Raw genomic sequence first — 14,856 nt, 5'->3', positions numbered from 1 at the left:
GGATCCTGGCATTCTGGGAACTCAAGGACCCCAGCCAAGTAGTGAAAACAGAGAAACGCACCAGCATCAGAAACTAATTAAGAGAATTGCAATTGACAATGCCAAGGGATGGACGGGGGGGAAGTCGGCTGCCAGTGGCATAATGAGCTGCGGATTCGACTTGAGTCACTGCATCTGCACCCGCTGGCCGAATCGGAGCAAAATCAGCGCTTAAGGAAATGAAAATCTGTTAATTTTGTCGTTTTGCGATGATCGACGGCGCGATGCTCCCTTCTGGCATTATATGGGAATAAAAATATTGGGAATATTCAGTAGGAGAAAGAAGAAAATAGGAGCTCTATTCAATAGTTAAAAATATCTCATGTCCAAGGGGCAGGTAAATATATGTTTTGGGTACAGATTTAGTGCTTTAAGATACCCAAATAGCTTATGTGCTCCACTCACCAGCCATAAATACTACAAAAGCAGAAGCCACTGGCAGGAAAAGAGATGGCAATAGCAGCAGCGACAGAGAGAGAGATAGATAGATAGATAGAGAGAGAGAGACAGCCAAAGATAGAGGCCTTCTATCGACCTCAATTCACGGGCTCTGGCTTCAAATGAAATTGTAATTTTATACAAATCGCAGTGGCAATCGCCAGTCGAAAAGGGCAAGACGGGCGGAAGACTTGTGGAAAGGCGGATGGGCGGGGTAAATGGGGAAGCGGGGAGCGGGGAAGAGGGGGAGTGGCACCGCCGCCATACGTGCCTTGGCTCCATAGAACATAGCCCTGATGGCCTTACCACCGCCTCCTCTCCGAGTTCGCCATCTCAGCTTTCTACTTTCTACTTGCTCCTGTTCTCAGGTTCTCCCCATTGGAACGTGACAAACGAAATCTCCTATTTCCTATTTCTACCTTTAATTCCGGCGGCTCTGCTCCACCTGCAACACCTTACACCGCTTCCTCTGATGACCGCAATTTGTAGTCATTGAGTGTGCCAAGGAGCAGGCGACCTGGAGAACCAGATTTCCAGCACAGCCAGAAATGAGAAAAATCCTTGGGCGAGCAAGGGGCGGGCGATGGACACGAAAACGAGCCACTTGTGTTGTTCACTTAAATAGTTGCAAGTTAATTAAGTTAAAATATGGCCGGGCACTGCCAGCAGGAGGAGATCGAGCCGAAAGGCGGATGCCGGATGGCACCAAGTGAAGAGTGTCTATTAAACGAAAGTGCACAACTCGAAAGACAAACTCGGCAACAGGGGGCGTATGTGTGTCTCGTCCTTGCCCGTCGCCTATTAGCCAAGATGTCCTTAAGCTGGGTGCGTGTGTGTAGTCTGCATAAGACAAATCAGAAGGCGTCAACTAAAGATGATTGAAATGGAAACTGGGGAACAGAAGGACTCCAGATGAAGTGGGGTGCATGGAGCAAAGGCCAAACTTTTGCACTAGTTTTATATGCTCCAGTTGAGTCGAAAGTAATCAACTTATTAAGGCCCTCGGACGAAACTTCTACGTTTCACAGCCATTGAACAAATATGGCTTGTTTATATTCATAAATGTATAAGAAACATAGTTGCATGACCACGTAAGGTGAGCTATTAAATCTGCATAAAAACATAGCTTACTGTAGAATACCTATAGGTTTAATACGTTTTCTTAAGAAGCTTAAGCACGCTTCTAGCTCTTATGAAAATACCAAAATCTGGGGAATTTCGTGGTAAAGGTAACAAATTTTACTGGAGATGCAGGCAATACTTTTAATAATTTAAAAACTCAGAACTTTGTTAAGAAATGAATCCTAACAGCAAAAAATTGCATTCAGGCATTTATAATTAAATGTTGAGCTGAAAACTAATACAATTAAAAATGGAAAAGCAGATAGTTTTAAATAGCGTCAATATCGACTCCTTTTGCTGCCCTCACTGGAGACTCGAGTTGATTAATACAAGTACTAAGGACAAGGGAAAAAGGGGCGAAGGACGAACTTGGGCGCAACTTCAGTTTCCTACCATAATTATTGAACTCAACTAAAACATTCACCTGGCCGATGGCTGTAATGAGAAACCCATAGCCACGCCCCAGGCTGTTTTCTAATTAGTTTTTAATACATTTTCTATACATTTCCCAGGGATTTTCCCTGCATCGAGTGATACACGAGCTGACACGCGATACAAGCCGCTTACAGGGGATCAAAGCCACTCAATGACTAATTAGCATATTGAGGAAGCACATATCCACCTGCTGCGGCAATATGTAGTACATGCATCTATAAATCTCTATATACATACGCGTATATATCAATTGATATAAATAGTGTGTATTTCAATATTTAATGTGGACCTTGCGAATAAGCACTAATTGCCAAAGCTGGTCTGGTCCAGAAACCATTTTTTGTTCATGTCAGAAAAGTTTTTGCCTGTTTGGGCCAGAATAGCAGAGCCAAAAGCGGTCGCTGTACGAGCATCTATTTGTTTTATTTTCGCCTCTGCTGCCTTTTTGGAAACTGATAAAGACAACGTTTGCCATTTCGACAGCCGTTTGATGGCTTTCTTGCCCCGCAGTTCTGCTGTGGTTAGCACTTTTGCCGCAGCTCCCTTCAATTCGAGTTTAGTTGTTGTTTTGAGCCGCCATTGCGTGACAGCCGTTTGTCTCAGCCCTCCCCCTGCCCCCCACCCACCCACTCCTCCTGCCACGCCCCCGCCCACACAGCCACACAGCCGCAGGACCCCGAATTCTTCAGACACTGAGACACTGAGTGCCTGAATGACAGACGGAGAGGACAGGGCGACAGACTGACTGACTGACTGACTGACTGACAGCGAAATCATTGAAATGTCACTTGTGCTGTCACTTCGCTGGGTTTCCTTGCGGTGGTGCGGTGGTGCGATGCGGGTGGTGCGGTGGTGCCAGTGGTGCTACACGCTGAAAAATGCGTAGCCCAAACCTTTGGAGACAACAAGTTCCCTACAAATCAAAGCTAATTTTGATTTTCAACATTAATATAGAAAATATGACTACAAAAGTATTGAATGTATCTTTTATGTTGCTAATTATTGAGGCACCAACTTAGTGGTGCACAGTACTGAAATGTTCTTAGGTAATGTAAGTTGAGATCTTCCTTTTCGCGACTTTATTTCGCCATGTGCCACGCATTGGATTTCAATGCCGACAAAGATTTCCCCGCCCAGTCACTTAATGTCAGTTAATTGAGCTGCCTGCCACGGCATAAAATCGCAACGCCCCCATTTCGCTTTTTGTATAGGATTAAAATATCCTTTGGCAGTGTGCCACCAAAAACACGGCGGCCACCGAAAGAAAATTAAAATCGAATTCGGTGGGTGGTTGTGAAAAATGTGAATGCATGCGAAAATAGAATACATTCGCGGCGGCGCTTGCTGGCTGGTTGGAAATGGCGTTTTTTAATTGAAATTGCACTCATCATAAACTGTCATATTTTCAGTACTCGCAGCGCTATTTTTTGAGACTTAATTAAATTGCCAGCCCGCAGGCAGACGTTCTACATTTAAATTCGCATGTGCGCATGCATTCAGCTCGGGAATTGTCACCTGAATGTGGAAAATACATGCACGAGCATATATAGATTAGTTGCTTACCTATTGGGGAAATGTGGCAAAAATGGGCTTGGGTGTTTGTTTGCTGAGTGAGTGGAAGGGGGCGGGGCGGGGGCTTGTGTTTAAGTGAGTGATAAGTCCGCCACTCGGACAACTGAATCCCCATCGGTGTTGCGAATGCATATGCATGCTGCATCTATTGCTGCCCGGGCACATTCACATTCTTAAGTCTCGAGTGCGGATACTTTATTTGCCGTGCTATTACGCACCTGTTTCCGTACCCTTTTGGCCAGCTTCGACACTAAAAGCATGTCCCGTTGCCCCTAAAAGCATGCTGCATAATTTTAAGCTCCTGCTCTGGCGTCATGCAAATGCATTACGTGCCCTCGGCAAATGTGTGTGTGTGTGTGGGTGCGAGGACGTGTCTAGGTATAGAAAATATTGCCTGTCAAACATATCTTTGGCTTAATTCATGCGTGGCCACCCCGCAAGTACCGAGCCCAGCATCCCGATTCCCGATGCCCGAAATCCCGAGTCCTGAATCCTGAGTCCTGAATCCTGAGTCCTGAGTCCTGAATCCAGGATCCAACTCAATCTCGCGGCATATGCGGGCGTGCGTGCCAGGATGGTAAGGCAAAATCGACAAACCCGCACACATCCATAAGCCATTTGACGTGGCACGTGAGTCAGCTTATGAAAATCAAATTTCTATACAGAAACAAACTGGAATATGGGATATATACATAAATGTTTGCAGCCACGGCTCTGCAATGCCCTCCAATGATGGATATTCCTTTCGCAGGAGCGAAAGAAAGGAATGGAAGGGCAGCAAAGTAATATCACAGGTATTCGCATTAAACTGACGTGAAAATTTCCATCATTTTTAGGACACACGTATCAGGAAGTAAAAGCGGTGCAGAGCAAATAAAATGTTTGCTAATTCACTAGACAAAACAAAGAAAACTGGCAAAGGTCTTTAAATTAAAAATATGTTAGGCAAAACTAATTAATTGCGCGCTTCCTTTTGGGTTTTTGTTTTTTTGTGTTCAATTTTATTAATAAAGAGCATGAATATTCATTGTAAATATTCATTTAGATTTTAATTATTAAAAAGTACTTTTTACAAGATCAGGGGATTACGTTTTATTTACTGCATTATTTATTGATAAAGAAAGTAATTTTTAAGCACTTTTTTTTGTTGTGTACGATGAGCCCGCGTTGTTTTCTGTGTGGCTGGCTTTCCTAAAGAGTTTTCCCAATAGATCGTGTTTGAGATTTGTATTTATTATTCCACTTTGTGCGGGTTAAATCAAATTTGCATGTAAGACGTCGACTTCAGGATTCGTCGAACACTTTCCACTTCCACTTCCACTTCCACATTCACATTCACATTCACTTCCCGACCGCAAGAGCTGGCAAAACTTGATGAAAGACTAAGAGCCGGCGCGTATTATAATCAATGGCTAAAGGATGGGCTGGGATGTAAGGATGTTGGCAAGTGCGTGTGTGTGTGTGAGTTCTGAATTGAGGTTTTCACTTCAAATTGGTTTGGTTTAGTTTGCTGAATGGATTTCGGTTAGAGAGCCAAGTGCTGTGCTGTGGTGCCCAAGAAGATGTTTCTGTTTCAAGCGCCGCAATCCTTTGTGCGTGTGCTTCAATCATTTCACGTGGCAGGCTCAAGGACACTCTGCATGTGTGTTGGCCAGGAAACGGAGCCCCTTTTTTACGCTTCCCAATCAGTTGTTAGTCAATCAGAGCCGGCAACAGTTTTCACCGTGTTTGACTGAACTTAAATCAAGTCTTCCCTCGGAGTTGCCTGCCAAAGTTTTCCACTCCCATTTAGTTGTTGTGGCCCGTAACTAATATAAACATGCATGCCAGGGGACAGGAACTCCTAGTCCTAGTCCTGCTCCTCCACCTCCTGCAGGATCCACTCCCTGCTTCCTTTCTTCCTTCCTGCGTGTGTGTCTAAGTTATTGAAGTTGATTGTGGCTGCTGTCCTTGTTTGACTGCCTGCAGCGAACCAATGGGTTTGGGAGTGGGGAGTTGGGAGTCGGAATGTGGATGTGGATGTGGCTCCAGCTTCGGAGGGGTGTTGTTACTGCTTCTGGAAGCTCGGAGTAGACCACAGAATGCGTGCACGTTATGTTTACTGATTAAAGTTCAAGCGTTGGCTAAATTAAATACAACAAAATAACCCAAGACAGAGAGAAAAGTGTAGCATCAGGAAGATTCAAAGACAAAAACCAAAATCAAAACAAAAAGTTCGGGCAATAGAGAAAAAAAGAACAACTCCTGAACGAAAAACCTAACCGAAAAGTTTTTGGGGTTAACTGCAAAATTCAGGGAAATTACTTGTATAGAATAAATTTGCATGGTACTTTAATATTGAATTTAATTATTTCATTGGCCAACTTATGTTTTCATTATTAAGAAAGCTTGCCGCCTTATGGAAGCAATTATTTTGTAATATTTTATAAGATGGTTGTGGCTTGCTGTTAGAGAAACATTCAGGCATTTGGATTTTTATTAAGAACTATTTTCAGAAGCTTCTTATCCTTCAGGGATATAAAATCCTTCGTTACGCCTCTCATTATTTTTGTTGTGTTTATGATTATTGCGTACTTTTGCTGAGATTTATAATAAGAGATTAATGAGATTATAAACCACTTTTATTAAAGTTCAAATTACATTTAAGATATTTATACACGTTACTCGTAGAGTATATTCTAGATTCGTTGACAAGTATGCAAGGTATATATTATATCTTGTTATACCCGTTCCTCGTAGAGTAAAAGGGTGATCGGATTTTGAAGTGGCATACGTCTAAATGTTTCTGGCACGATTCTCTAAAACTCTGCATTCAAATTTAGAAATAATTTTTTTTTTTTAATTTTTGTCATTTTTCTGATGTTATGATGTTGAAATTCAAAAAAATGAAAAAATGGTCCAAGGCTGAAGTTCCAAACTCCATAACTCAACCTATCTTCATCGGATTTTTAAGTGGCATACGTCTAAATGTTTCTGGCACGATTCTCTAAAATCCTGCATTCAAATTTAGAAATAATTTTTTTTTTAATATTTTTGTCATTTTTCTGATGTTATGTTGTTGAAATTCAAAAAAATGAAAAAATGGTCCAAGGCTGAAGTTCCAAACTCCATAACTCAACTTATCTTCATCGGATTTTGAAGTGGCATACGTCTAAATGTTTCTGGCACGATTCTCTAAAACTTGCATTCAAATTTAGAAGTTATTTTTTTTTTAATATTTTTGTCATTTTTCTGATGTTATGATGTTGAAATTAAAAAAAATGAAGAAATGGTCCAAGGCTGAAGTTCCAAACTCCATAACTCAACTTATCTTCATCGGATTTTGAAGTGGCATACGTCTAAATGTTTCTGGCGCAATTCTCTAAAAATCTACATTCAAATTTAGAAATTATTTTTTTTTTAATATTTTTGTCATTTTTCTAATGTAGAAATTCAAAAAAATTAAAAAATGCCCCAAAGCTGAAGTTCCAAGTTCGTTTGCGCTTCCAATAGCTGAGTAACGGGTATCTGATAGTCGGAAAACTCGACTGATTAAACTCGACTTGATTAAAATGATTGTGAAAAAATGTTTGATGTGCTCCTGTGTGCGTGAGTGTCTGTGTGAGTGAGCTGAGTTGAGGCTACGCATATGTCACGTATTTGTTTTGCAGTTGCTCAAAATTGTCCCATCTCGTTTGTTCTTGTTCGACTTCATCATCAACTGGAACCTCTTCGCCTTGTATCCGCTTTTCTCCGTGTTTAATGAAAATTGCTCAGTTGCAGCAAAAAGGTGCTCGTTTTTTGTATTCCATTTTATCATACAGTCAAAGTCCCTGCTGCCCCTCGCCTCCTTTGTCGCCACTCTCTTTACGCATATTATAACCGAAGTTGCACATTTTTTTGCCAATTTTTTCCAATGTCCTTCCTGCTTCCCCCTTTTTTCATACAGCACTTCTGAATTGGAAACCGCGTCACCTGCGTAAAGGGCTTAAATGGGGAGGAAAGCTGTTAAAATATTACCTTAACCAAATAAGACTTAAAATTATTAAGTAAGTAGGTGGCGCTGCGTTTTAAAACATTAATTTGGCCAGGTTTTTTTTATGAGTTCGGGGCTTTCTGTTTATATATTCTTGCTATAAGCGGGCAACCCGATTGTTTATGATACTATTAATACATTCACAGCGCCTTGGGTTATTTTCATGGAAATTGAATCTACAATCCGAGCGACTTGCTGTCCTGGAATTCGGAGTGGGAAAGATGTGGCAATGGAATTGGAAAGTGGGTGGCTGGATTTCTGAACGTGCGTTCCACTTACGCAGCGACGGTAACGGTAACGACGGCGATGCTGGCGACGCTTTTAGCAGTCGCATTATGCATGCAGCAATGCCGCGCGTGTGTGTTCGTCTGTATGTGTGAGTGTCCTGTTCGCCGAGTGTGTATGTGTGTGGGTGTGAGTGCGAGTGCGGGTGCGGGTGTGTGTGTGTGGGTTGGCTTCAGCAAAAAGTCCAAAGTAGGGCATGGCACTTAATTGAAAAACTTTTATGCGGTCGACAACGCAGCGAGAGAAACGAACTCTGGGGTGGGAAAACGAATAGGGGGGTACAGGGGGGAGTGGCAGAAAAGGCGGACAAACGGACAAACGGACAGCACCTTTCCTCCAATCCGCCCAATCCACCCCCAACCCCTCAAAATCCCAGCCTACACAGCTGTCCCATCTCTTCCAACGGCAATAAAAAATAGTTTATTGTGGCACACAAAAGGCTTTGTGTCCTTGTCTTATATTCTTCCCGCTTGCCTGACTATTTTGATTTTTCCCCACATTAAGCCCGGTTCCATCATTTGCAAAAATGCCACTTTATATGCCAGAGTACACGTGTGTGCGTGTGTGTGTGAGAATAAATATGTGCGAGTAATTTGCATATGCACACAAAGAGATAGATGGGCGTTATGCGAATGGAATAGGATGTACTATATATAATAGGCTATATTGTCATATTGTCTAAGACAATATGAGCCGGGCCTTATCTTTATTCCCGAGCAGCTCAAATTGATGCAGAGTAGTTCAGCAAAATGTATTAAGGCGGAAAATTGGTTGCTGCTTAATAATCACTAAACAAATAATGCTCACGGCGAAAAAGATGCTGTTTCGATGCCGAATATTCGGTAGAGTATAATTAAATCAGAGTGAGTGGAGCCTTATTTAATATCTTCAACTTTGATTTTCACATTTTCGCTTAGCTGTTTATAAGCAAGAGATCCGCTTACGCAATAATGAAAATTGTTCATACGCAGAATGGGAAATTGCATTTCCAATTTCCCAGTTGGGCGTCGAAATGTTTTAGTTTTCAGTTTATTTCAATTTGCGTATAGCATCTGGCTGGGCTGTAAATGATTTTCAAATTATGGTTTATTTTTCTTGTTGAATTATTCAATTGAATAAGTAATCATTTGATCCACGAAATGGAATATACCACATCTGTTTATTTGGCGCATTTATTTCTTATTGTTATACAGTATAAAGCAAATATTTCATTTCAGACAATTCGGTCAATGCAATAGTTGGTTGTGAACTTAAAGCGAATATCCATTTTCGGTAGCCCTATAAGTCCATCATTAGGAGCTAGTCTTTTCATTACTCATTTCTGCTGGCTTCGCTTTTCTGCTGAAGTCGAATTGGAAGCCATTGGGCTTAACATTTTAATTGGATATGCATTACACGACGCAGAGAGACTTCTCTGCGGAACCGGATTGGGGATATGAGTGCTGGTCAGGAGTCGGCTAAACAGTCTATTTATCAGTGGGCTATGAATGCCAGCTCGATTTGAGCCCCTGGATGTCTGCTCCACCGATGCTATGCTCCTTAGCCAGCTCCCTTTCGCCTGTTAGCCAGTTGTCCATCCCTCCATCCATCCGTCCGGCATTTGTGTGCTGCGAACACAATGATGAGGCAACTGCTGATGTCCGTCCTCGTCATCCGCATCCTAGTCATCGCCATGCTCCCTTGCTCATTGTAGCTGCCTTTGAGATTTTCCAGGCGCGCACCAAATGAAAATCCAATGACACGCAGTCACACACACACACCCATACACGCACACACACAAGTGCAGCAAGTGCAATTTTCTGCCAACTTGGCCGCACATTTGTGGAGAATTGTTAGGGAAAGAACATGGTGAAAAGCGCAAAATCATTACGATTTGAATGCCATAAAATGCGTTTTCTCGTTTCGAAAGCGGGTATGGTGGGATTGCGGGATTGTGGGTGGTTTTTGGGATCAGCCTGACAAAAAAAATGGAAAGGGGACAGAGGTTCGGGTATTGTGTGCTTAACCGCAAAGTGAGCAGGAAAATGTCTTTTTTAGTCGACAGCTAAACACTATTCAGTCTGCCACTCCCAGTCGCAGTTGCACTCCCTTCTATTTTGTCGCTCCCCTGACATAATAAACTGAACTGTCGTATACATGCCACGCCTCCAGCTCACCCACCGCCCACCTCGAACGCCCTGAACGTTTCTGCCATTTTCCTCGCACATGCAATTGGCAGAAGAAAACTCAACACACAAAAGGCGTCGCGTGTACTTGGTTGGTCTCTATTATGTTTTTTTTCACTTTTCACTTCTTTTTTTTTATATTTGTCCCGGTCAACTGTGGGCAAAAACAAAAGGCGAAGTATAAGAAAGTCGCTTGCATTGCACTTACCCCCCAACAGCCCCGCCTGCCCCAAAAACACCTGGGCTTTCAGCGTGATTTCGCCTTCAGTTGGCCAAGCGAGCTCCCCGAGCAACAGAAACAATCAAATTCAGCTTAACGACAAGCACTTGACTTACATACCCCCAGATGCAGACAACTGTAAAAGGACACCAGCTAGCAACAAGGACTACAATTAAGTGGGACATCTAGGACTCGAGAAGTGTCCTGTGGCCTCAGACATAGGTAACTTTCAAACTAAGTCCCACAAAATGCGAATTTTTGTTCGTTTAATTCGCATAATTCGCATAATTCGCATAATCCAATTGACTCAAGACACTTTCTGCCCGAATAAGGAGCTGCACTGCCTCATAAGGCTCTTATCCTTCTTAAGGCAATGAGCATACTGGCATCCTTAAACTTTCACATCACCAGAGTCTTACTTTCCCCAGCTTCTTCTGGCTGTAACTCGCTTACAACTTCCTCGAGTGCCGGGTGCATCTTTTCACATATCCTTTTCCCTCCTCCTGAATAATCATAAACCAAGTGCGCCGCAAAGTATGCAATGCATGTGCGAAACTACGCTGTCTTTTTGGGTGGCGTTTTTGTGACCTGCAGGAGGGCGAATTAAATGGCATTTTGTATTGATTTCAATTAAGCTGTGCGCACTTATCCGGCTGGGGGCAAACTTTTCCTCTATCACAGCCACGAGAGTGTGAGAGTGCTTTCACTTTCCCGGCAACTCGAGTGGCGTGTTGCGTATACGCCTCGTTGCGCTGCAATTGGCTGGGGCGCCCCTGATTGATTGTCTAATTGTATCGGCGGCAAGTGTGCAACCATCGACGTGTGTAGTTGGCGATCTTCCATTTCCAGCTGATTGGGGGCCACCCCTGCTCCTTGCCACGTAATCTAAAAAAAATGTGATTTTAATGTGTTCCTAATATCACACACGCACACCGAGACATCAGCAGGAATTTGGGAATTTGAGGGGGGCTACGAAAATATAACTCGATATTTATAGCCCGCAATTTTCTCGGAAGACGCGTGGGAGTGCCGCTTGTAATCCTTTCGGCAAAAGGGGCATAAATACTTCTGCAAATGCTATTTGTGCGCGCGCACATGTCGCAAGGCATTAAAATGTCAAATTTGGCATGTTGAATTCGCCCTGGCACTTCGAATTTTATTTGCCATTAGCCCGCGCGGAATTTAATTAATGCCTCTAATCGTAATGAAAAGTTATGCGCCCACACACAAAATTAAAAGCCAATTAGGCGGTGACGAGAGCCCGAGGGCCCATAACTCAAGCGGTTGCCCCACCCGCGTGAAATGCAACCGCTCCTGGCGGGCCCAAATGGGCGCCCATAAATGCCAATCATTGCAGTCCGGCTCCAGGCGCTTTCTTTTCGTCCTTCGGTGGCCTCGTCCTTTGGACTTGAGGAACAAAAAGTAAGGCAAAAAGGCAGGCGGGCAAAAAATAACAATTCAGCTTTTAATTTCATTGCTTTGAGCACTCTCCTGGGATTCGCATGATAAATGGCGCCGGCCAAGCCAAGTTCCGTGGAAAAGTGGGGCGGCAGCCAAGTTCATTCACACGAACTGTGTAAATACAAGGAGCCGGCTATCTGCACTGAGCGAAAATGCCGCGTGAGTGGTCAACGCTTGCATTGAGCCACAGTTACGAGCTGTATTATGTTTGCAGTGCCTTCGCCAGTGAAAACTAATTAATTTATTAATTAATATGTTTTAAGCGCTCTAAAGTGCGCAGCAATATGCAGCTAATGATAAATGTCAAATAAATGCATGGCAAATGAATTTCATTCGCACCAATGAGCTTAAACCTTTTGCAAATTACTACCAAAATACTAAGTGCATTTACATAATAATCGCACGAACCTGCCTAATATTTGCCTCAGTGTGGCGAATGCCATCGCCCGGTAATCCCTCAAAATGTGCGAGTATATATCTCGAGCGATTCCACGAGTGGCTAACCCTAACCCAAATCGAACTTTCAAATTCGTGGCCAACTTTTCTCACTCGAGAAAACGGAGTAGGAGGAGGCAAAGCATTCGCCTGATATTGTTTTAATAAAATTCGAATCGACTCCCACACCTCAGCGTGGCAGCCATTTTGTATTTGCCCCAACATTTTAATCTAATTTCAATGTTCTCGCCCCAAAAAAGTGAGCGGCAACAAAGGCAAAACGTGGAAAAGTTTTGCTGTACCAAAAAAATAAAAAAAGCAGGAATTCACGCAGTGCAGGGTCGATTGGCGAGCAAAATCCTGTGGTCAGTCGTGGGGCTGACCATCCGAGTATACACATACATACTCCCCTTTTCTTCAGCCCCCCGATTTCTATCCGCCTGTCAAAGCGGTAAAGTTAACGCCAATTGCCGGCGCTCTCAATTAACTTTGATTAAATGGCAGCAATCCGCGCTGGCAACTTTTTCGCCTTCATCCTTTGCAGGGAAGTGGTATTAGCATAACTCTGACAAGGGGTTCTGTGCACTGGACTTGTGTCGTCCATAAATACAGCTTAGCTCCAAATGTCCGAAGGGAAAACGCGCAGGACGACCGCGAAGAGCTCGCTACTCAGTGCCAATCTTCAGATGAACTGTGACTAGGGTGCTTCCTTGCAGCTTGTGGTTACTTGGACAATATTCAATTGTCCCTAGGTGGTCTTAAAATGGAACTCAAAGTGCCAAGCAGTCAGGTAGCAAGACGACGCCTAAAAATAGCAGCCATCATTAATAATGTCGGTTCAATCAGCTGGCAAACTGCGAAACGATCAAGCTACAAAGGCATACAAAAGCTGGAAAAAGCTCGGGATTGGGATTTAGATTTGGTTCTCCATGGAAATCGTCATGGTGGCTGGCTAATTGCCGGCTGTTCCAGCTGGAGCAGCTAGTTCTATTAGGATTTGATTTGACCCAAAATGTTTGCCTTTGACAGGACGACAGTACACGCTCTGGTACTCCTTTTTGGCCCCAAACTCTGCTGGTTGGACCCCTTTTCATTTGCATTTCGCAGCTTGCCTTTTTGCGCCTAATTAAGATGACCGGCGATGCAGGCAGCCAGGACACGACGGAACCTGCAGTGCCACGGCTGCCTCCTTTGAGCCAAAAACTGCACAGTGGCTTCCCAGCAGAAGCGACTGACCCGGCTTATTATCTCATCTAATTTACGGGGCTTCCCCTCCAGCCCTCCCCCCCTCCATCCCTCCACCACTGGCCCGGCTAAATGAAATCAAGCCGTGTAATGAGCAAAAAACTTTCTAAAATATGCCAATGCTCCCCAAGCAAAGATGGAGTCCATAATTTTCTGTTAACGAAAGCACCGAAATTCCCCTGCTGCTCCAGTTGCACTGCACTTTGAAAAAAAGATGTGCAAACTGTTTACTCATTTGCATATACTTGTTTTTTGTAAATAAATGACTAAACTAAATTGAAACAATATAGTAGCGCTAATTATGGCCAAATGCATTTCGGATTTTGGAAAGACACGAAATTCGCTTGGTTCCGAATCGTTAAATATCCACATATAGGTAAATGCATATTTACCTAAGTTATTTAAGCAAGATGCACTTTCCCAGGATTCTTTTGTCAGAAGCTTGACTCATTTTCGTCAACTGCATGTACTACATTTTAATAAAAACAATTGCGCGCATTGCGCTTCCATTTGTGAAGTGGGCAAAATTATTCAGCGAGCTGCGACAGAATCGCAAAAATTTTAATTGTCGCATGCCGCTGTTGCTGCTGTTGTTGTTCTTGTTGTCGACACATCCTTTGGGTCCCCACACACACACACACACACACACACACACACACACACACACACACACACACACACTGCAGCTTACAGCGCCTGGAGCTGCAGGATATCTGCGCTGCCGGTGTCCTGGGCAATGTTAATGTGTCCATTGTGCTGGTTAACAAAACCAATTTGCCTTAGTGGATTTTTATGTTGCGCTTCGGTTTTGCAGTTCCGGGGCAACAACACTTTTGTCTGCGGCTTTCCGAGTTTGTTTGTTTGCTTGTTCGTCCATTTGTCAGTTTGTTTGTTTTGCTGCTTTCGCCGTCTCAACTGGTTATGAACTTTTGGCCATTGGTGTACCTCATGATTTGCTTTTAATTGCACTCCGCCGCCGGCTCACTGCAAAATGAGTCCAAATGCAAAGAAATGCGGCATCTAATTTGGTTGTGGTAATAGAAATGTAGTAATGCCTTGAATTAAAATCAAGTGGCCGGAATTTAAGCCTGGCTTAAATTAGAAGGCTTTTTAGATCATAATCATGGGGAAATGTGCTTGATTTTGGTTGCAATCAAATTGGTTATAATCCCTACACCTTACCAATATGAATAATTGCCTATACATGCATTTAATAATTATCTCTTCGATTTCCAGCTACCAGCAACCGAACCACGTTCCTGACAAACAGACTTGCAACACATAAAGTGACCAAACCTAAGATGTCGACGCATCGGATCATTTTTCTGGCCATTCTGTGTCTGCTAGCAGGTGAGTTCAACTATGTATACCTATATATATATATATAGAGGGCAATTCTGGGGCCAGGGAAGTGGGGTGGGGGT

At 43.3% G+C, this 14,856-nt stretch overlaps 1 protein-coding gene across 1 annotated transcript in view; it reads left to right on the top strand.

Moving 5' to 3' along the window:
- LOC6550597 (zwei Ig domain protein zig-8) overlaps positions 1-14,856 on the top strand; it is a 63,015-nt gene that overhangs the window by 3,520 nt on the left and 44,639 nt on the right. The window contains exon 2 of the mRNA XM_001978138.3: positions 14,669-14,782. Within this exon, the coding sequence (XP_001978174.1) occupies positions 14,734-14,782 (49 nt within the window). The 5' untranslated portion in view covers positions 14,669-14,733. The remainder of the gene's footprint in view (positions 1-14,668; positions 14,783-14,856) is intronic.

The sequence above is a fragment of the Drosophila erecta genome, unplaced genomic scaffold (assembly GCF_003286155.1).
Source record: "Drosophila erecta strain 14021-0224.00,06,07 unplaced genomic scaffold, DereRS2 tig00000126-arrow-pilon, whole genome shotgun sequence".
In the NCBI taxonomy this organism is placed as follows: domain Eukaryota; kingdom Metazoa; phylum Arthropoda; class Insecta; order Diptera; family Drosophilidae; genus Drosophila; species Drosophila erecta.
Note: the sequence above shows the minus strand (reverse complement) of the source record. Positions and strands in the feature narration are given on the sequence as shown.